The sequence below is a fragment of the Apteryx rowi genome, unplaced genomic scaffold (assembly GCF_003343035.1).
Source record: "Apteryx rowi isolate R43461 unplaced genomic scaffold, aptRow1 scaffold_168, whole genome shotgun sequence".
Taxonomy (NCBI): Eukaryota; Metazoa; Chordata; class Aves; order Apterygiformes; family Apterygidae; genus Apteryx; species Apteryx rowi.
In genome coordinates, this window is record NW_020447952.1 from 1003639 (window position 1) to 1026774 (window position 23136).

The 23136-nt window shown below is 44.9% G+C and overlaps 1 protein-coding gene across 6 annotated transcripts; it reads left to right on the plus strand.

Moving 5' to 3' along the window:
- Positions 1 to 932: 932 nt before the first annotated feature.
- SSH1 (slingshot protein phosphatase 1) lies at positions 933 to 22219 on the plus strand. 6 transcript variants are annotated; one of them, XR_003252578.1, is made up of 15 exons: positions 933 to 1113; positions 3882 to 3985; positions 5984 to 6048; positions 6714 to 6835; positions 8296 to 8364; positions 8813 to 8878; positions 10222 to 10416; positions 10690 to 10783; positions 12113 to 12241; positions 13802 to 13848; positions 15335 to 15481; positions 16216 to 16416; positions 17407 to 18034; positions 18111 to 18238; positions 18496 to 18587. XR_003252578.1 is itself a non-coding variant. In XM_026060332.1 (14 exons), the coding sequence occupies exons 1-14, from the start codon at positions 1028 to 1030 to the stop codon at positions 19774 to 19776; spliced, it is 3234 nt and encodes a 1077-aa protein (XP_025916117.1). In that variant the 5' UTR covers positions 933 to 1027; the 3' UTR covers positions 19777 to 22219. The 6 variants fall into 6 exon arrangements, 5 of the variants coding, with proteins under 5 accessions (XP_025916117.1, XP_025916120.1, XP_025916119.1 ...); XM_026060332.1 differs by lacking the exon at positions 18111 to 18238 and having other exon boundaries at positions 18496 to 22219; XM_026060334.1 differs by lacking the exons at positions 933 to 1113; positions 18111 to 18238 and adding an exon at positions 1577 to 1614 and having other exon boundaries at positions 18496 to 22219.
- Positions 22220 to 23136: the final 917 nt, after the last annotated feature.

Here is a 23136-nt window from a genome sequence, read left to right on the forward strand (position 1 = left end):
TGAATGTAGGTTTTTACCTCCCTTGGAGGTCAATGCTTTGGTCTCCTTGAAATGGTTTGGTAAGGTGAGAGGTGGAGTGGAAGGGGGGAACCGCTCTGCGACCACCCCGGAGCACTAGAGCGCACCGGTGTCCCGGGGCCATTGCAAATGCCTGGGCTCCGCGTTTATTCCAGCGCTTAAAGTGGCCCTTGAAAGGTATGGTGCTGGTCAGGATTCCTGGAAGGGCATCCAGGGAATCAGTGGGTTTTGTTGCGCTTGCTGGTCGGGCAGGATGAAAACTGAACAGAAAGCTGCTTCTTCCTTTGGTTGGTCTAGTGGCGCTTGTGAAACGCGAGCATGTCGTTATGGTTCCCGCCTGGCGGAGGAGGCGGGCAAGGGTCTGTAAGAAACAGTCATCAGTGAGTTTGATTATAACCAGCCGCTAACAAATAAATACCAAGCACCTGAAAGACTTTCTTGTTTAGCAGTAGTTCAGTAACTCGTGAGTCACTTGAGAAAGCACGAATCAAAACCGGGTAGCCGTACTGTAAGCGAAGAAGGATTTTAATTTGACAGCTAATGCTTTGGTTATGGATATATTACAGTGGTGGCATGCAGTGTTGTAATTGTAAAAAAACAAACAGGCGTTAGTCAGTGTGATGCTTTTATCTAGTCCTGCGCAGGTGAGCGCGGAGTCCGCCGAGAGGAGCGTTTTGCTCGGGCGCTCTGCTGCGTCGCCCTCGGAGCGAGCGAGAGGAAACAAACAAACAGCAAGAGGCTGTGGGAGGGAAGCGATTAGACGAGCTTCAGCTGTTTTTTTCCCCTTTTGAATGGCCCTCTTTCATCAGGATATGTTAGGACAAGTGCTTTTTCAAGCCAGGATATCAGCGGAAGACAGTGTGTTCTGTAAAAGTCATCCAGTTCCTGGGTAGCATCAACAGACGCGATTTCTCTGCTCCTCGCAGAATATACGGTCAACCCTTTCTTCTCCTTCTTTTCTTTTTTTTATGGGTTTAGAAGCAAAAGGATGTGAGTTTTACAGTTAGTTATGAATCTTTTCAAATTTACTGACTTCTGTCTGACTCTTGGGCCAGCACAATGCTTCTGCTGTTCAAAGAAAACCAGTCCAAATTAGTATGTATAAGCCACTCGTTTTTATGCTGCTAACGAATGCTGCTTACTAGAATATTTATCGCTGCTTCTGAGGCTTGGAAGTTGGGGATGTTCTTGAGCAATTGGATTTTTTTTTGTTCTTAGGAGATTTTTTAAAAAAAAAAAGAAGGTTGGTTGTTTACTGGAACTGTGTGATTTACAAATGTTTTTAAGAACTGAGTTGCGATATCGTGCCTTGCCTTTTTCTCACTCTTGTTTTGTTAGCTGTGTTCTGGAACGGTTGCATGAGATGGCTGGGGCTGAGGAATGTTCCTAGAATGTGGATAAGGGATAGTGTCGGGTATCGCTGCCGTTCCGATATCGGCTAAAACACGAGCTCTCGCTGGGGCTCGCTGATGTGTTACTGCTCTGTACAGCGCTGTGCTGGCAACAGCTGCACAGGGGCTTATGTGGAGGTCGGGAGCGCAGATAGTCCTGGGGAAATATGGGCAGCCTGACTTACGGAAAGCTGCGTTTTGTAAGGTTAGTGCGCGGTTTAGGAAATAAGCGTTTGGAGGAAGAAAGAAGAAAGTCATCTTGCTCTCACCAGGTTCTTTGGCTTTGTTTTCGGGTTCATTTCCATGCAGATGAATACGTGTTGACAAAAATTTTGTTGTGTGGGTTGTCCTTCTCCTGCCACCACTTTCTGCTCTGGCAGTGCAGCTTTCTCATTCTCCTACAACAGGGAATAGTCTCTTTTATTGTAAATGATGCCTTGACTGAATTTTCTAACTACAACAGAGGAGAACATCAGACCAGATGAACCAGCAGAGCATCAGTTACTGATGCCTTTGGGGAAAGAGTCGTGTCTCTTCCACATTTGCTGCTTCTGTAGAAATCTCAGTCAGTATTTGATTAGGGATAAAAGAATATCCTTTGGGATATCTTTATCGCTTTCCCAGAATTCTTGAGACAGGGATACTGGGAATTATTTGCTGGTGCATTATCTAACCATTCCTTTCCTCTTGTTGGAAAAAGAAATTAGATGAGTGTGTGTGAAGCTGGTATCTAACTGAATAGATGTATCCTTACATTGTATTGCCGTCACTGTTTTTGTATAACTTCTGGCCTTTTTAAACACTTTCCTGTTAGCATGAAAGATCTGATGTGAGAGGAAAACAAGATTCCTCCCGGGAGGCCGACGGAATGAGCTAAATTCCCGTTTGCAGAAGTTCCTGCTGTTAGTGCGCGTGCTCAGGTCGGAGCTCGCGTTGCGGATCGCGGGGCAGCGCTGCGGGGCTGGTGCTGGGAAGCGGCCCGCTCGCCAGGGAGTTAGAGAGCTGTCGGAGTGTAAATGCAGAAAAGCTTGTTTTAATTAGCCCTGAGTGTAACTGTCCTGGAGGCGTCTTACTGATCTGAGAGATGACTTGGAAAGCCTGGAACCTATGCTAAAGTTTTGGTTCACTTTTTTTTTAAATCAACTGAAATCTCAAATTTAAACCTGGTTCAGCTTCTCTGGGGATTTTGCACCTTGAAGACTTAGTTGAAAAATTAGGAAACCTTCTCTGAAAACCTTCATAGCTTGGAGGACCTTGGCTCTGTTCTCACAGAAGGCAAAAGCCGAATGCTGTGGCTTCATGCCTTTGTTCAGAAAAATGCTGGGCTAGACTGGAGCCTTGCTGCTGCCTTCTACCAAGGGGCAAAGCCTCTAGAGAAAATGCAGGACAAAGTGCTGGGAGTAGTAACTCCTGTGGGATCCTTTTCTGTAGCATGAATAACTCTGTGCAGCACAGTCTCACAACAGAGCATTTATATTTAGTAAATTGCAGACAGTAATTAATGATGATCTATGTTTGGAAGTGTAGGATGGCAGTAAATTTAGGTTTGAAACAAGGAATGTCTCTTGTGATGGTCGTTGCCTGATGTTTTGAGTGGTGTAAGAAATGCAGTGTAAGCAGTTGCTGTGGCAACTAAAAGGTAGTTTAGTAGATGTTGATTTTCAGTCTTGTGGGAAATGCTAACTTTACCACTTATGTCCAAGTCTATTTCTAAAATGCTCACAAGTACATTATGGTACTATGTAATTAGATTTGTCCTGGTTCTTACTGCAACTACTGATTTTGTTCAGCCTTCTCTTTATTTATGTTCTTGGGCCTGTTTCATTTGATTTTGTGGAAACACAGTTTTGTGTTTGCACATATTGGGACCTGCCCTGTTATCAGGAGAATTTCCCGGGACAGTTGTACCTAGCTGAAGCAAAGCCAGCTCTTTGCTATCGTGTTGGTTGCTTTTCCCCCTGAAGTTTCGGAGCAGTTTTCTTTCTTTATGGTGTGCAGGTTTCATCTTCCCCTCCCTTCCGCCTTAAACCTCCAGAGAAGTCATAGCTGCATGTTCTTGTTTTTGCATTCCAGAGAAATCTTGAACTGAAATTAGTAGGAAGTGATTGACTCGGAACTTGATCTTAAGTCATTTTACAGGTCTAAGCCTGTAAAATATCTTACCCTCTGCTGTTTTTAAGTTGCAGAATTTGATAATCGAATGATAAAGTCGTTTCTAGCACATGACAAYTCAGGCAAATACCTCCTGTAACAGCCAAGTTACAGCGTTGCTGGAAGATGACACAACTCGTGGTGAATAACCCCGGAGGCATGCCTTGCCAGGTGCCAGCGGCAGCCTTTGAGAACGGCTTCTCATGGCAAAATCCTACTATGTTTCGTGAAAAGCCTTTCCTTTTCCTGGGCATACTGACCTTAATGCAGGTTTTGCTGCCATTTCCTTTCAGTTGACTTCCTGTGCCGTTTGTTTTCCAGCCTGAGCGAGAGCTTTTTCATGGTGAAAGGAGCAGCCCTTTTCCTGCAGCAAGGAAACAGTTCCCAGGGCCAGCGAAGTCTTCAGCATCCTCACAAACATGCAGGTAATGGATTCAATCACCTCCTGAAATTCCTCCTTGCTTCCCTGCTCGTCTTGTCCACGCTGACAGGCTAATGGCACGCGTGGGTGGGTGGATGACTCCTCTAGTTGTCACAGTGGGCCCTTGTATAACCTGCAGAGTAAAACCAGGTTTGCAGCCCACTTGATTTCAATGGGAACTTATGATTATTGGATCTTTGTTTAAACTTTTGTCATTGTCTTGGAATTGTGACTGGAGCAGAAATTTATTCTCTGCAGACATTGTGGCATTCAGCACAGCATTCCTTAGCCAGGAAAACCTACTGAGCCAGAGTCTCTACTGAATATGCATCCATGTTTTCTGCAGTCTCAAATGAAGAAGTGGATCTTGTTTCTACTTCAGCGGTTTGATTTTTGCCTTCCCCTTTGGCCTTTGGGGAGGAAAATTAGCTGGACTGGATCTCTCGCCTGTTCTTGGGGAACTGAGGTCCTGGTTCAGCATGGTAATGATATTTCTCTGGTGTGCTTTCCCAGCCTCCAACAATTTGAGGCTCAGGACTTTGTATCAGGAATGTCTTCCATGTCACCGATACCCCCAGTGGTCTGTTCTGTGAACTTGCCCATCTCCTTTTGGGATTCTACATGTAAATTTGTAGCATCCACAACAGCTTTCAGGCCAGGTCCCACATCATGAATCCAGGTTGTGTGAAGAACTGACAGCATTTGGTTTTTTTAAACTGTGTTGCTGTTTTTTTTCGTTTTGTTTTGTTTTTTTTGATGCTGCCACTGAGATGAAGAACACTTCAACAGGACTTGGGTCTCTGGACAGGCACATGCTTCTTAGCTCCTTATGTTCCCTGTCCTGGTTTCAGGAAATCCCTTTTTCAGTGAACTCATCAAAATCTGGCCTGCAAGCATATGTCATGGTTAAAGAATGCACCTTGTTTGTTTGTTTGTTTGTTTGTTGTTTTTTTCTTCCCAGTGTGCCAAGCTGGTGGGAAGAAATGGTAGAGAATTGTACAGTGAAAGCACATTAGGATTGATAAGCAGATAGGGGGTTAAAGGAAGTGGATTTTACTTGTCCTGTATTTTTATGCCTTCTGTCGTTGACAGTTTTGGAATAAATGATTACTGGGAGAGAAGAAATAAGATCATCAGGGCATTTTGAGCGAAGGAGCATGTGGGAAAGGCACAGTGTGGTACTGTGTGTCTGCTGCTTAGTAAACACTCCAAGCACAAAGAGCGCGTTTGAATGCCAAGCTTGGCTTTGGGTTTCTTTGATTGTCAGCAATTTCATATACCCAGAAAACATCCTACGGAAGGAATTTTATCTCATATGGAAAGTTATGAGTGCATTACTAAGTTATTAGATGTGAACTTGTTTTGTTTTCTTGTAGATTCTTTGTTCCTTTAGCTTGCTTTTACTGAACAGGAATGCATCCACCACTATAGGTCCTAAGGGACCTGTTGCGTGAACGGCCCTTTGTTTGAGATGGAAGGGATTCATCACCTAAATCGGGCCACTCCTGCAGCCCTTGTTCCTCCGAAGTTTCTCATGTTCGGATATGCCCTCACTTAGACCAGTGGGGTTGAACTCACGATACTGCACATTTTTCATAAGTCAAAACTTTTCTTTTGTCCTTTGGCAATTTATTTTTCTTTTTTAATCAGAATTGTTCCTCCTGCCTTTTCCTCCCCTGACTTCAGTACACATATTTTTCTGCCTTTTGCAAGGTGCTGTAGCTGGAAGAGTATCATCACTTGTGCCAGCCACAGGTGGTCACAGTATCTATAGTACCTGCCAAATACTGTATAGCCCCATTCTCTTACACAGCCAGATTTCACTCATTCAAGAAACTTCCTTCTGTTAGGATTCTCTGGGACAATAAAGCTTAATTGGCCTCCCTTAAATGGCATTTTCTGACTTAAAGAAATGTCCAGTTCTGCTGAAAGTCAAGACTATGCCCATTCTTAGGGCAGCAAGTGGAGACCCCTTCTGATTATTTTTCTGCTTTCTCTGCAGGTGATTTGCCCCAGCACCTCCAGGTGATGATCAACCTCCTTCGCTGTGAGGACAGAATCAAACTGGTAAGACGTGATGCGTTGTCCTGCCCTTCTTTCTGTTGGAGGCATTTGAAATAGGCCTGTAGAAGTTCATGAAAACAGTTCACAAATCCAGGGTTCACAGTTAGCTTAAGGAAGTCTGTGCTAGTTGCCAGCCCTACTGCATGGTCCTGCCCCCACTCCTTTTGGGCCAGTGCTCACATCTAGGTGATGAGCAGGTCAGGAAGCTGATCTGGCTGAAACTTTTTCTTTTTGGTAAGTTTAATTTTCCAGTCAGCTCACAAACAGTAATGCAGGAGAAGAGCTGCTGGTAGGGGATACTTTGTGGTTAGTTTGTCTTAAATCAGTCCTGAAATTGCATCCAAATAGGGTTGGGCTTCCTTTTTTAAAGAAATCTGCAGAGGGTATAAAGTCACTGCGGAAAAGTCCTTGCTAACTATCCTCTCTAGCATTGCTGCCATGTTTCAGTGGAGGCTTGTAAGAGTGGAAGAATCCTCTGGGCTTGCTTCTATTTCCAGTTCAGCGCATGACCAATATATTTGCCAACTTTCTAGTTAAACTTCCTTAGAAAAAAACTTCAGGTTGAATTTTGTAATAAATTCTCCACTACACTTCAAAAAATAATAGTCAGTAATGGAAGTAATGTTCATCCAAAAGCTGGTTTGCGGAGCTTGGTTACCCTGTTCTAGGCTGTCCGTTTGGAAAGTGTATGGACAGACAGAGTCCGGTACATGGTGGTTGTGTACAGCAGCGGGCGACAGGACACAGAAGAGAACATTCTGTTGGGAGTGGATTTCTCCAGCAAGGAGAGGTATGGCTAAGGCAAGGCTGGGCTTCCTATGCAGTCAGATGTTGTTTTTTAACAAGAGAGACCCTAATTTCCTGTATAACTTTGTGATTCCTGGAAAGGATAATGTAGAACAACGCGAAAACCAAATTTCGGCTCCACAAATACATGTGCATTTTGAAATGTTCCCCATTCAAAGTAGGGAATGAAAGCAAAAACCCCAGATATCTCTGCAGATCTGGAATGTTGCATTGTTTTGTTTTGGAAATAACAAAGTAGATGTGGATTCCTAAAAAAAGAAAACAAACCCAGCCCCTCTTTCCTCTCTCCTCTCTCCCCCCAGATAACAGTAATTCTCCTTAGGGAGCTGGCTACTTACCAAATGACAAATCCATTCTAACTTTAAGGTTGGCTGCTGTTTCAATTACTATTTCCCCTGAAAGCCAAAGTTTTTGTTAATTAAGGAAAAGCTTCATGCAGAATGAAGTCTGTTGGCATTAGCGGCTTTACTGAGGGACTCCATGGCTCTGGGCTGGGGCTGAAGTGTCACTGCTCAGCTGTAAGTGTTCTGACTGCTGACAGTTTGACTAGTTGGGCACTTTTGTGGGTTTTATTCCTTTTATATGTGTTTAATAAAAAACACTTTTTCTCTTCAAAGCTCTAAAGTGCACATTGTCCACATGTGTGTTCAAACTGGCCTGTCTGCTCCTTTGATCTGAGGTAGAAAGAGGCTGAAGGCTTTAAAAAAATGAGTTCTTTGCTAACTTGCTGTTGTTGTATGCATACTGATTTCCTTTAAAAGTTTAATATCTTGGCAGCTTAATTATTTACTAGTTGAAAGTTACTGGTGCCCATTATAGTATAGTTTTCTTGCCAGATTGCTTCTCTGAAATGAAAGTGTTCTTTTGGATTAGGTAAACTCATAAAATCCTTTTAGTCTTTTTCTACCAGCCAAAGTGAGGAAGTGAAAACTGAACACAGTCCCTTGAGAGGCCCTTTGGGTCCTCTTTTGGGAAGGGCAGGCGGCTGCTCTGCCACCTACCAAGGTTTCCTTCTGCCTGGCTTTAGTGAGCTGAATCTCTGCAGCCAGATCACTGTGATCTGCCTTTGTATCCTGTTGAGGGAACTTCCTTGCACGGCGCTTATGAGGGTGAGAGCAGTAAAGCGGATGGGGAGGCACCACAGCACCTGCTGGCAGGCTGTTGGCATGGAGGGGAGAGAAGAGGTGGTTTTGTGACTCCCGCTTCTGTGCTGTTGTTTCTCCAGTCCTGTGGAGCAGTGGGCATATTAATATTAGAGGAGATCTTTAGGCTTCAGCTTGCTGATTCCCTTGTGTGTTAATGTGTTAAATGGCCTAAGATATTACTAGGAGTTACTAGAGCAAGACTTGAAATTTTAAAAACAAAAGAGTTCATAATTTAAGATATCGGTGTGACCATATTGTGGCCTATATTTAACATCCTGCATAACAATTTCTCTTCCAGTAAAAGCTGCACTATAGGAATGGTTCTTCGTTTGTGGAGTGATACTAAAATCCATCTCGATGGCGATGGGTAAGGCACCACGTTAAAAGGATAAATGTGAATGTCCTTTCCTACTGGGGGCTGCTCTAGGAGAGACTCTCTGTCACCTTGCAAATGAAGTTCCAATTTTGGATTCGTCACTGCAGTCTTTTTATTCAGTCACTGAGGTTGTTTTTCTCTTGTTGTCCTCACACTGCTAGTGAAACCTGTAATAACCACGGAAYGTTTTCTTAAATTCCACCCAACAGGTGGAATTTTAATTCCTTGCAGTGTACAGCAGGGAAAGCCAGTCACTTGACATTCTTATCTGGGAGGATTTGAATAATCAGGTGATACAAATTCTCATCCCTGATTCTGTTTGACTGTGAGTGTTGGCTTCCACATTCCCTATAGCTGCCTCGCAGTAGCTATTTATAGAGTGCAGCTCCTGATGCAGAGGAGCAGTTTGTCACTGTTTTTTTTTCTCTCTCCCTGTTAGGGGCTTCAGTGTGAGCACCGCAGGGAGAATGCACATCTTCAAGCCAGTGTCAGTGCAAGCCATGTGGTACGTATGTTAATTAGCTCTGCTGAGAAAGAGACTGTTGTTTCTGTGAGTAAACTAAATAAGCAGACCGCATTTTAACTTTCTCCATAACTGGTATTTAGTGAGCTGCAGTAGAGATACTGCTTTCCTGTGTCAGCAGGTAGCAGCACTATAAGGGATTGTGAGAGTACTGATCCAAAAGTAGACTCTTCTCCTGCTTCTGTTCAGAGCAGCTCTGTGCTCCTTAATATAAGGACGATGRGAAATGAAACTAATGAGGTGGATAAACATGAAAGACCAACCTGAATTCCTCAGGCTGCAAACCCTGTCTTTCCTCTCTGTGCATGTTTTTCTAACTGGTTGAAAGAGGAGTCTCACGAGCCATTGCCAATCTGATGGCATTTGCGAGGCTCTGCCCTGTTCCCGCAGCCAGGCTGGGGTTCCTGCTGCGTGAAAACTTTYCGTGCCGCCGCGGGCTCGTGTTCACCTTTCGGCTCCTGTCGCCCCTCCCGTGTGCAGGGATTCCAAAACACTGAAGCAGAGACGGCTGAATCAGCAGCGGCTGCGCCAGAAAATTCCTTCTTGAAGAGACTGCTCCCCTGCCCCTAATATAACAAATGCATGCGTTTTGGCCGGGCCGGTGTGCTGGCTCCTGCTGGAGCTTAATGAGATCCCTGTTCTTGTAACGTCTGATAGGGAGAAGATACAGATGTAGAGAAGGATGTCTTGTTAGGGATGATTTGGTATGGAAACAAATGAAACGCATGTTCCTGCCATTTTTGAACTCAGCCCTCCTGTTGACAGCCTTAGATGTGATTGAAATTATCATTATACGGAATACATTAGAGTAGAGCCTTAAGAAAAAAAGGAGGAGGTAGGGGAAAAAAAAAGGGGGGGGGGAATTAATGCTAGAATTTACAAAAACAAATGATCCAATCTGGGCTCTGTCCCTGGAGCATATCAGGGACCAAGAATGCTGGTAAATATGCATTTGACTCCTTGCTGAAGGTGGTTTGAAAATTGTCCATGTTCTTTATTTTTCTTTAGTCTGGCTTTACAAGTTAGCTAATGATTAGATCCCAGAGTAGCTTGTGCCTCATTCTTGCCCGTTGATTGGAAGAAAATGCTAGCCTCTGCCTTGGACCAGCTCTTGAGAGGCCTCCAAGATGCAGCTTTTGCCCTCTCTCAGAGGGCAATAAACTCAGATGCAATAAACCTGCTCTCAAAAAAAAAAAAAAAATCTATACCCAAAACCCTATAACAAATAAAGCTGAAAATCTTTTTCCTCTGTGAAAATCTCCAAGATCTTGCTCTGTGTGTTTCTGCTGCTCACACCTGTATAACTTTGTTCTCCGAATTTGCAGGTCTGCTCTACAGATCCTCCATAAAGCCTGTGAAGTTGCAAGAAGGTACAACTACTTCCCTGGTGGAATGGCCTTGGTCTGGGCCACATACTACGAAAGCTGCATCAGCTCTGATCAGAGCTGCATCAACGAGTGGAATGCCATGCAGGATTTGGAGTCCACTCGCCCGGACTCTCCAGCTCTTTTTGTTGACAAGTCAGTTCTGAATTTTATTAGAAAACATTAGCTTGGCTCACAAGAAAAATCTCCCCTTCTCCCTTTTGTTTTTCTAGTGGTTCATTTCCTTTCATTTCATAAACGTTTTAACGTTTTTTTTGTTTGCTTTGATTTGCTTTTTTTTTCCTGTTATTCTGGTCAATTTGCTAAATATGAGTCTTTCCCACCGCTCCTCTGTACTGCACAGCTTGCGCATCTCGGGAGAATGTGTTTACTGCCTGTCTGGGGACATCCTTTCCTTTTCCCTTTTAGGCCGACTGAAAGGGAACGAACAGAACGGCTCATTAAAGCCAAACTCCGGAGCATCATGATGAGCAAAGACCTGGAAAATGTGACTTCCAAGGAGGCAAGTATAAAATCTGCTATCTTATTCTTCCTGCTAGACTCCTTTTCTAGAGCCTGTTGCATTGATGAAGGGGCACCGTATCACTAGGTGTCATTGGCTTTTGAGCATATATTTCCAGCTGTTCCTTAAAGGCTTTGCTATACATCTGTGTCTCCACCAGGAAAATTGGGGTAATATCAACATCAGAGTGAATATTTCTAGTCCTTAGTAACAAGTATTTGACTCTGAAGTGCAAAGTGCCCATTTCTTTGCCAAGAGTAGCATCAGAGATGATACCTGCATTACAGCTGGTTGTAGCACATGTCCAAGCCGTGAATTTGCAGCTACTTTTCAGTGCATCCCTGTGAACTACACAAGCAAAGGTAGCACTTTCAGATGATGTAGCTGGTGGCTCGAGCYCTCACAACTGTGAATATACACAGTTGTTTTAGGTGAATGACCAGATACTCACTCGCTCATGCACAGTGCAGAGCAACTTCTGTGCTACAAACGGTGTCTTCCTTTCTCCTTGTTGGCTTCAATATTAAGGTTCTATTTTCTATGTTTGTGAACAATGTCAGTGGCTTGCAGGCAAAATTTTGCTAGTGACTCTTAAGGATGGAGAATCACAGGTCAAGGCTAAAGCTAGATTGGATCTGTTCCCCAGGGTGATGTAAATACATCTGGCTGCAGTGCAAACATTTTCAGAGCAAATGGTAATAGTGCTTTTTGGTTTGGGTTTTTGTTTGTTTTTCAAGGGAGGCTCAAGGCATGAGCTGAGAACTCGTCTGTGTATGTGCTCTTAACTCCAAGAGTTAACACCAAGAGTTAAGAGTTTTAACCATTTTTCCATGGTGACTTAAGCAAAGCTGTGTTGCTTTGCATTTATACCTGCCTCAAGCAGAGATGCAGTAAGAGAACTGTATACCCGTGCCCTGATATTTTAAAAAGGGAAAATACTGGAAATCTCTAGATTCTCTTTTCACCAGTGATGCTGGCATTATTCACTTCTTGCTTCTAATGGGTTTCACATTTGTATGTTAGCTGCTCTCCAAGGACTGACTTACTATCTCTTAAATTATTTTTAAGAAGCAGGTACCCCAAAATGGGGGAGGTTTATATTGAGATGTTGTCTGAAGCTTTATTTAGAGATGTTAAATTTGAGGGCCTAAGATACTGGAGAGATGCCATGCAGTGAGGTTGCTTGTGGCCAAAAGGGCAAATCCCTCTTGCTTTCTTTAATGAAGTAGAGAATGTGTACTGGAACCTTGCTGAGCAGAGGAGTGCCAGCAAATGTTTCTACTGAGCAGACATGATTCTAGGTGGCATCCTTTCTTTTCTGCTCTGCAGATACGAAATGAGCTGGAGAAACACATGAATTGCAACTTGAAAGAATTCAAGGAATTTATAGACAATGAAATGCTGCTTATCCTGGGTCAGATGGACAAACCGTCTCTGATTTTCGATCATTTGTATCTGGTAAGCTGCAGCGTCAGGAGTTCCAGAAAGGTTGGAGGCTTGGTGGGAGTGATCTGACAGGTCACTGGGCTTAAGAGAAGCTCGATTTGGTGTCAAGGCTGAATTGTGCAGCATGAGCAAGCCTGTTATCTAGCCCTTTGTGTAGAATCTTTACTCCAGGGCCCATATTGCTTGTAAAAGCCCACAGTACAGAAGCCCTTTTTTTCTAGCTAAGCTCTTGTTTTTGACACTTTAGTGGTCCTTTTCTGGCAGGTTCACCCTGCTTCAGGACATACCATGGCATAGCTCAAGTTCTATGTACACTCATTTTGTATTTCTGGTAATGGAGATTTCCTTTTAAGATGGAGAAAGGGTCTAGCTCTGGATGCTGCTCTGGTGTGACAACTGTGTGCCCTTCGACTAATTAGCATCACTATATTCTTTTTCCTGATTGTGCCTATCAATTCCTTACRCATGGCCAAAGCTATATGAAGAATAAGGCTGAAGGTGATGTGCTCTTCAAGCTTATGCAGAAGCAAAGATGTGTGTTTCTTGTAGTCTTTTGCCACTAGATGGTACTCCAGGCAAAACCAGACACTGCCATCTGGAACAAAGACTGACTTGAGATGAACATATTTGTGTCCTTTATGCCTGGGTCATATTTTTTCTTGAGAGCCTCATAGGAAATGTTGATATTTGGGGGCAAAGCTTACTTTATATACCCTTTTTGCCCTGTTTTGCAGGGACAGGTGGGATCCAAAGTGTTATTACCCCCATAACTTTCAGGATTTGCCTCACTTCTCATATAACTGTGATCCCAACCATGCTAAACCTAATCATTTCACTTCCCTGCTGTATTTATCTTGCGGTTAAAAATGCAGAGTGGCCAGTGGGCAGTGATTTGGGATATGCGCTGTTCCATGCTGGCCTAGAACTAATCTTTAGATGAAGACGTAATGTCCCTTTTCTGATAACCCTTCAGGAGGTCCTTGGCACTACTTCTCCTTGTGTCGAGTCACAGTGTTGGCTGCAGTTGTGCCATTTTACTGTTGTTGTCTCTAGCAGCCACTACCGTAAATTGTGCACACCTCAGATTTCTTCCTGCACAGCCCCTCTGCCTCATTCTTAATTCTTCTGACTTCAAGGGGACTCTGAAGTTTTTGTGTGTCTGCGTTTGAGACTCTTAGGACCAGTCTGGATTCAGCCAGCATCCTGCAGCTCTCTGCAGTGCCCTGAAGCTGGTGTACTAACTGTGCCCCTTCCAGAAACTGCTACAAATTTTTCGGTTGGCAGCTAAGGAATGTTGCTGAGGCAGTAGGATTGCAGGATCCTAGAAAACAGGAAGGGTCTCCGGAGCCAAGGTAGCCCCTCTCCTTCTGGCCCACTGCAGAATCAGCTCTGCCCTATGGCATCTCTGCCAGCTGTTTGTTTGACCTGCTCTTAAACCCTCATCGAAAGCAGGTCCGTAATGTTTCCAGGCAGTGTGTCCAGGCGGATTCAGCTCTGCTGGAGCAGTGAGGGGGCAGCAGCATCCTGGCTCTTCTAAAATGTGTATCTTGTCTCTGTGTGCGACTGTTGTAGGGATCTGAGTGGAACGCCTCCAACCTTGAGGAACTGCAGGGCTCTGGGTGAGTACCGCATCTTTCAAACACTAACGTTAGACTCTGTGAAACCTTGGATCGTTTGCCTTTAACTTGCATTCAGGTCTCTTGAGATGACATACGATGTTCATAGACTGTAGGGCCAAGTCTGGGTCCAGTTCCCACCAATGTGGGTAACTTGCTGTCAGGACCTTGGTCAAGAAATCTTTTCTACCTCATTTCTACCTCATGTAGAGTGGAGATAACAAAGCTTCTCATTTGTAATGTACATCAAGATCTCCAAAAAATACCCCACTGTGTAGCAGTGTGAAACGGACATATGTATTGTTGTGTCAGGTATGAATTCCTGCAGGCTGTAGAGAGTAAATATTACAGTAATAAGCTTAGGAAAAAGCTCTATCTAAATGGAGCAGAACTTCCTGTGGATGAGCAATCTCCATCTCACCTGCCCAGACAGGCAGCTGCAGGGCTGTCTTTCACCACACTCTCATCACCACACCACTTCTTGGCTTGATTTCCTTTCATGCTTTTTAGACGAGTGAGAATTTTGCATATAAATATTTGTTGCTTGCCCAAGGCATACATGAACCCCGATGTGAGAAACTGAAAAATATTGCTTAACAGCATGACTAAAAATGTTTAATTTGGAGTCCTTGGGAATAGGTGTCTGAACATCTTTGAACAAGTAAATCAGGCAACACATTAATACTTTGATCTACGTGAAGGCATCTTGAAATGCAGTTTCTGAAAGCCAAAGCTGGACAAATTCTGAAATAAATATCCTGTGTCCTTGATTTGTCTGAATGATATGAATAAATCAATATGGGCATTCATTCTCCCCTGGTACATTGTAAACCCTGCTGTAATATTTGGCAGGAGTTGAGAGATCATGTGACTCTCGCTTCATATTTTTGGTTGGAAAGAAGAGAAAAGGATGGTTTTGTAGCAAAAGCCTGCATTTGAAAACTCTGAATTCCTGGGTTCTGTTCCCAGATTTTGCCCAAACGAATCGCTTGCAGTCTTTGCACTTTTCTCCTGTCAGTTTCCCCATATATTGGGTGGGAAACCCACTTGCCTCGCGGGGATGTCTAAGTTCTTTTTTGCAAGGTGTTGCAAGCTCCCCGGTTGACAGGCACCGCAGTAATCCTGCAGTTTGCTCTCTGGATTAAGAGGCAGGCCAGTCTGCTGGAGCTGTGTTGACAAACGGTGAGGAGTTCCTGATTATTTTACCCTGCCTGCCAGGACATTGTAACCTAAACTCTTCCCTCCTGTGCCCAAGGTCTCGATGCTTTGAATGGGGTATGCCAGTGGTGAGAGATGGGTGAATGGACAGGCCCTGCAAGTCGGGTGTGTGACTTGTTTCACGAGGTGTCCCAGGAGTTCAGGATTTGGGCTGTTGATAAAATCTGACAGCACGTACTGTGTCRGATTTCATGTACTACACAATGTGTATCAGTTCCCCTTTCACGGCCACGGCAGTTCAACTCTCTATTTTTCTTTTCATTCTCCACAGCATTGACTACATTTTAAACGTGACCAGGGAAATAGATAATTTTTTCCCTGGTTTGTTTGCATATCATAATATCCGAGTGTATGACGAGGAGACAACAGACCTCCTGGCTCACTGGAATGAGGCGTATCACTTTATAAATAAGGCCAAGTAAGTGGGCAGGGAGACGTGACTTAGCCGTRGCTTGGATATGCTCTCACGCTAAGAACTGCTTGAGGTCTGGGTGAAGAGAGTGAAACTGTGCCCTACATATTTCATCCAGCCACTGAAGCTGGAACTCCCTGGAGCRACACCAGAGCTGAAGATGGCAACAGGGGTTTGGCGTTACTGCTTTTCCCAGGAGTTTTCAGTGTCCCTGGAACTTCTTTATACCTGATCTGTTCCTGCACTGGTCAGGGATTAACCAGTTCTTAGCCTGTGGTTTTATTTTCTTATTTTTGTTGTTTAGCTTGCAAGAGGAAACGAGAACATTTCCTCTTCTCAAGAAACTTTGTAAATACTCCAACTCATGTCCATATTAGGTTAGCGCAAGCTATCTCTGCAGGCAGGAGGTGGTGACAGAGCCCATCAGACTGCTGGGTTTCTACATTCAAGTTGTTCCTGCTTATCCCTGTAGCCAAAGACATGAGTGGGCAGGCAGGAGACTTCATGGTGGTCTCTGAAATGGCAGCATGATTGAGGGTGCCCTTCTCCAACTTCTGACTTCTCTGAAGAGAGAGGTTCTTTTCATGGCTTACTGAGTCCAAAGTATTTGCCACCTCTTGACCTGTGGTGTGAGAGAGCTCAGGAGGACAAAAATACTCTCCATTTACCATTTAAAACATTAAGGACAAATATAATAACCAGAAAGATGCAARAGATTTTCCTTTTTTCTCCTTCTCCAGGAAGAATCGCTCCAAGTGCCTGGTGCACTGCAAAATGGGTGTTAGCCGGTCAGCATCTACYGTTATAGCTTATGCAATGAAGGAATTTGGCTGGTCCCTGGAAAAAGCCTATAATTATGTGAAGCAAAAACGCAGCATTGCAAGACCAAATGCAGGCTTCATGAGACAACTTTTGGAATATGAAGGCATTTTAGATGCAAGGTAAGGTGATAAAGTGAATGGAAAGGTGACTTTCAGGAAATTAAAGGATCTAATTAGAGACAATGACTCAAACGTTTCAGTGAATCACAAAATGTTAATCAAGTTCCATGGGTTTCTGTTGAGGCAATAGCATCTTCTGCTGATAAGCATGGCACATGTGTATGCAAGACAGACACTGGCAAAGCATGCGTGGTACTGTAGTCTGAAGGACAGACCACTGTACAGAAGGGCCCTCTTTAAAGGGCAGATGCAAAAACCTGGGCTAATCATGTTTTTCTAAACCTTGTCTATGCCAGGCCTCCCTGGATGGAAATTAGCTGTCTTCTAGGGAGATCTGCTCTGGTTTAATTGAATGAGCATTTCTCTGCATTTGGGAAGTGTGTTCGTGTATCTCAGCAGCCAGTGCTGTTCAGCAAAACATTGTTCTTGTTTTATGAGGCAGAACTGAGCTCAGGCAGTGTTGGAGGCAAATCATTTACAGTTCTGGGTGACCATGCCAATCAAGTTTCTTTGTCATTGCAAGTGCTGTAGTATCTAATAAGGGTTTCTGCATGCTCAACTTGGCCTTTGCTCTAGTGGAGGAAGAAGACAAAAATTTTTCACTCTGGTTCAGCAGAAACYGTGCCATGAGACATGCAGAGCTGTTGGTTCAGAGTGTTTCACYGTGAAAGAGGGCTCTGTGCCCCTCTACACAAAGGCTGTTCCCATCGTGTGTTCAGTGTGGTGCACTGCTGAGGGTCTGCTGGGTCGAAAAGACTCTGGATCAGGCAGGCATGACAGACAAAATCCTGATGCTGAAGACGTTTTTGCCCCCATAGGACTGCAGGGCTGGACCCACCAGTCAGTCTTTCAATTCTGGGTTGTGAATTTCCCCCATATGTAGAAATGGGGGGACTTACCTGGGACTGAGCACTGCCCTCAACTCACACCGCAGCCATCACATCAGCAACAGCTTAACTGTAGTCATTTGTGTCTTTTCCTTTTCCCCAGCAAGCAGCGGCACAATAAGCTGTGGAAACAGCAGGCAGAGAGCAACATACCGCAGAACACGGATGGCACCACAGGGTCAGGTGACTTCTTACTCGAAAGCTTAGACATTGACCTAGAAAATCGCCTAGCTGACCTGGACACACCTTCGCAGTCAGCGTACCTGGACAACCAAGCCAGCACAGAAGTGGCTGTGGGGTTCAATTACTGCTTCCGGCGCCTCTCGGACACCCTACTGGAGAACAAGGTGCCCAGTGACAGGGAGGGTTTTTTCCAAGTGGAGGAGTTGGAGCGGGATGCACTTGCAGAGCATACTGACTCGCTGGCGGGACAGTCTCTATCTGCATCTTCTGATGGGAGGGTGGAGACAGCGAAAGTGCTAGAGACAGCAGAACCAGTGACGGAGCTGAGCAGTTTCTGCGAGAAGGAAGTGAAGAAGAAACTAGAATTCAGCCCCCGGAAGGGAAGGATAGTGCCGGGCCCCAGGGATCTGGGGGAGGATGGTGTCAGGGAGGAAAATCCTATGGAGAAGTGGAAGCGTCGCTTATCCATGCACAAGGAGGAGAGCAGGCTTAATAGAGAGAACTTGAATAACAACAACAGCAAAAGGAGTTGCCCGGAGGATTTTGAGGTGCGTATGGAATTGAATTGTAGATGACTAGCATGGCTGACTGCTGCAAGTGAAACTGCTCTTCTCATCTTCATAGCACAGTTTCATTTGACTTGGATAAACCCTTTCATTCCATGATGAGCTTCTTCCTTTTCGAAGTGCTTCTGAACGGGGCTTTGCTTGCCCAAGCTGTGGATTTAGATGCCAGAGAAAGAGCACACACATGTGAGTGCACTATAAACTGCTTTGGGCAACTTGCTTGCATGACCATCACTTGAAATGGTAGGTGTTCTTCTAGTGAAGTTACTGTCTGCTGGGAAAGTATGTGACTTTTGTTCCTGCTGCAGGGCCTTAACAGAGAACTGGAAATCTTTCAGATCTGCTCGGCTGTAAATATTTCTTCTGTTCTGTGCCTTTCACTCTGCTGTTTGTTGATGTGTTGTTCTGTGCACATTTATCTGTGCCTGTTTTCTTTTTTGCAGCATGATGCCGTATTTGGGATCCTCAGTAAAGTCAAGCCTTCCTATCAATCTTGCGCTGACTGCATGTATTCCTCAGCCAGTTTGTCTCCTGAGTCTTTTGGGGAGCAGTGTGAAAAGCTGAATCCAGGCACTGCACGTCGCAGCTCTACCATCTGCACACAACCAGCTCTCCTCTCCCACATCAATTCCAACTTGGCAGACCACCTGCCCAGCAAGTCCCAGTCAGAGGAAGTAATCAGAACTAAAAATAACGAGACTCCACTTCCTCTGTCAGCAGGAACTGGTACTTTGGAAGCTGGTACTTGCAAATCAGTGGTTGATCAACACTACAGTATTTCAGAGAAAGGAAAAGATGCACCAAAAACCCTTGTCAAAACTCTGCTGGCCAAGAGCAACTCACACTGTGACAAGAGCCCCCTTACTGCAGAAGTGGTAAAGGAAGAATCTCTAGCCAGAAAGGACAGCAAGCCCACAAAGGATCTGAAATACTTGTTGTTCAGTAAAGACTTGGAAAAGCCAAGTGCAAACAGTTACTTGATGCAGCATCAGGAGTCTCTTATTCAGCTGCAAAAAGCAGGCTTGGTTAGAAAACATACCAAAGAACTAGAGCGTTTGAAAAGCATACCGTCAGAAGCCTCATCGCTGTTCAGAGAGAGCCCCATGAGCAGAGTTGACTCTGGCATTGTGGAGGAAAGCCAGGATTTGGTTTCACATCATGCCCTAGTACCACTTCTGGGGCCAGTACCACTGATACCTGAAGATGCAGAAAACAATGTGGAGAAGGTAGAGGCCAAACGCRCCGTGGAGGGAATCTCTCAGAAAACCTCCACACCTGTCATGTGTAGGTTGGAGCACACGAGCAGTTTCACAAAGGACTTTCTGAAGACCATCTGCTACACCCCGTCRTCCTCCCGGAGCTCCAACCTGACGCGGAGCTCCAGCAGCGACAGTATCCACAGCGTGCGGGGGAAGCCCGGTCTGGTGAAGCAGCGAACTCAGGAAATCGAGACCAGGCTGCGGCTGGCTGGTTTGACTGTTTCTTCTCCTCTGAAAAGGTCCAATTCTCTCGCCAAGCTAGGATGTCTTAACTTGTCCTCTGAGGACTTATCAAGTGACATGGATGTGTCAACCATAACGGACTCAAAAGAAGCTGTTTCAAGCGAGTCTTCTGTGCTCTGTGAGCCACAATCCACTCTGAGGAGTGCAGATGTCAGCTCCACACTGGTAGCGAAGTCGACTGTGGGAAACTTGAAGAATACGCTTTGGATGGGCAAAAGTTGATGTTGTCTGTAGGGGGGTGAGGGTGGTTTGGATTTTTTTTTTAAAGGCATTTATTCATTGCACCAATGCAGTTTTATCATCTGACTGGCAGTAGTTCATGTGATGCCACCTCTTCCTCCACTCTTTGTATCCTGAGTGGGGAGAAAAAGAAACATAATGGATCGTGATGAAGGGCACAAGGAAAAATAAAATGTATTGCATGGCTTAGAAGAGGACTTTGTGTGAACTGCCTGTTGTCCTGCAGGATGCTATTTCTAGTACTGTTTGCCAAGTATAATAATGTGTTTTTGTGTGTGTGCATATATAGATAGATATTTTATCTCTTTATCTATCTATATAATTTGCTGAAATATTCTGTYTGAAACTCTCAACAAAATAGTTAGTCATGACTTTTTTTGATACTTTTTTTTTTTAACAAAACAAACACAAGTCTCTAGTTAAAACAGGCACTTATGGAAAAATCCTTAAAATGGTGACATGAACACTACCTCTGTTTTGCCGACTGCTACTCTTGGTTTGTTTTCTTTTTAAAGGGTTTTCCCACAATACTTACCATTTTTTGAAGGTATTACCTTAATGTTAACTGTAAAGACCTGAAAGAGTATTGAGACATAGGCTTTTCTGCACTGAGTAATCTAGCTATGAAGTCAAGTGAAGGAGTACAAAGCTGTGTTCGTATTGAGTGTGTGATCTGCTGACATTAGTCCTTCTTTACTGTATAACCAGGTGAATCGTCATAGTCTTCTGTTGATAGCAGAATGACAACTAGGCTGTATCGTTGTTGAAGGCTTATGTTAAAGTGGACAGGTGTCTTGTTCTTTGGGTGTTTTTGCTGTTGTGGTTTGTAATGTCCCAGTGATAATGACAAGCCTGGCCAGTAAGTGACCATGAACCCTAGTGACACATTATGTAATGCTGTATCAGTGTTGTGGTTCCTGTGCTGGAGACCCTTCTTCATTGGGCTGTTGGCGGCATGCGTTGCGGGCGAGATAACTGAGCCGTCTCCTGCTCCAAGGGAAGACGGCGGCTCTCGTGGTGTGCTATGCATTTAAAATCTGAGTAGGCAATAGGCAAATGTGTAACTTTTTTGATTATCGGTATTGTTTTTGGTAGAACAGTTCCTGCATCCTAGGTTTCCCAGCAGCCTAGGAAGCTGTTTTGAAACTTGTGCTGTGTTAAGTCCAAGGAGTTATTGATGCTGGTTGGCAGAAGGCTGCGCGCCCCAGAGCGGGGAGACTGTGTCTACGTGTCCCAGCTCTTGCAGGGCTGCACTAGCCTCTTGCCAAYGGTGACAGACGTGTAAATCCTGCTCTCGTTTGGGTCTGTGTGCATCCCGTGGGAGAAGCAGAGGTTAGGTAGCCAGGACGGGCAGAGGCACAGCAGGGCGTAGTAGTTGGCCTAGCCTCCTTGCTCGGCCGGAGCTGTGCTTGGGGTTAAACAGCATTYGGTGCTTCTGCGCGGTACTGCAGCTGTATGGCTGGTGAGACAGGCTCAGTCCTGCCCCTCTGAAACCTCTGGCTTCTGCCAGGCAGGATTTGGCTGCTCTAGAGCAAAGTCCTGCCGTAGAGACCCTTCGTCCTTTGGCAGCTGCCTGGGACCTGCTGCCTGTGCGACACTGAGGGTCAGCTCGGAAATGGTCTGTTCCTCCTCAGCTCCCAGGAGAGCCCCTGGGAACCTGAGCACAAGTGTCGGGCGCAGACCTCAGGGTTCAGTCCCTGGCAGTCAAACAGAAAAATAGGGTCATTCCAAAAAGAAATGAATACTGAAGATGTGGGTGAGGTTTCCTTTCAGAGAAAAGCAGGCATGACCTGAAAGGAAGTAAATGTAGGGTGACCGTGTTCTCCTCTGCGGAGAGTCGGGGCCRTGGCCTGCCCTGTGTCGCGTAGTGATACTGTCTGGGGAAGCGCTTCCCTTCCCTGGCTGGCAGCTGTTCGCATGGACCGGTCTCCAAGCAGTGGTACAGCACACTCGCTCTTCCTCTTGCTGCCGTGCAGTGGGAGATGCTTGAAATGCGGCAGTTCACTGATGCTATGTGAAACGCATGTTTTCTTAGACTATTTTGRGCAGCCAACCTGAAAGAGCACGGCTCGAGGACTGCTCTGTGCTGGTGCTCTTGCCAGCTCAGGAGGGAAGAACTCGAAAGGGGTGCAGGGGACGTGCTCCAAATGTCGGTGCTCTCGGAGTCCYACTGAATGTGAATTGGATTTAAACTTTGCAGTGACTTGGGTGCTTTTGAAAATGTGCTGGTTGCTTGCTCATTCGGTATAATGTTTTGAAGCAGGCTTTGGGGTCAGAACAGACCTTAGAGCTCAACGATGGCAAACTGATCAATTTGATATACTGCTCATTTAACAGCTGGGCTGTGAGTCTGAGCTCTCCAAAATTTTAAAATCTMCATTGAAAGCCATTCTTACAAATGCACTTCTTAAGGTGGGGTGGAGAGCAACACTGCAAATAGTAAAACTCAGCCTGTATTAATCAAAAACTCAGTGTCTTGAGACAGTGAGCCATGTGTTTTATTGTCCTGAATACCTAATTTACCTTTTTCTTTTTTTTTTTTTCCTTAACCATAAGACCACATATTTTTGTATTAATAGTGTGAGGAACTRTATGGACTGGGAATTGGTAAATAAACATCTCTCCTTAAAGAGTCTTAAATTTTACATACGCCTTTAGCTTAGGGTGCACTTCTTATTTCCATTGTGAGAGATGGTTTGAAGTAAAAGCTTCTGCGTGAGGGACCTTGGAAAACGTGCAGAAGTCCTGTGCTCTGCTTCGTTTAGAATTGAGAAAATGCCRGGTCACTCTTAGAGTTGGCCCTTCCCTGGTTGCTCCACGTGTCACTTCCAGGCTACCAGGAGTCTGAGGTATCTTGAACTTGGATCCTGTGATTGACAGAGATCAGTCCTTTTCACTGCTCTCCCCCTCCCTTTCTGTTGCATATTTTGGAAATCAGAAGTGGCTGGTTCAGTTCTGTACACTGTGTCTCCCCGATGCGTGCATCCTGCCCCTCTTCCCAGCTCCGACATTTCACTGAAATATCCTTTCCCTAATGTCAAAGTACCACGAGTGCATTTGCAAGCCCAGATCTACTGTAATAAATTTCCTATATTTGTATGATTTTTACTATGCTTGTTTGTATCTAGATTCTTGTTTATAAGYGATGGCAAAGAGGTGGGAGGCACCTAGGAGGCCACCGCACTGTCTGATGCCTGCAGGGCTCTTGAGGGTTTTGCCAGTAGCGTCTGCTACAACAACCACCTTTGATGGCACTTTTTATTTGCTGTTCTGCTCCCAGGTCCTCTGCAGTTTGCAGCACTGTGCGYGGGGTTGGGCAGAGCACAGTGGTCAGTCTTGAAG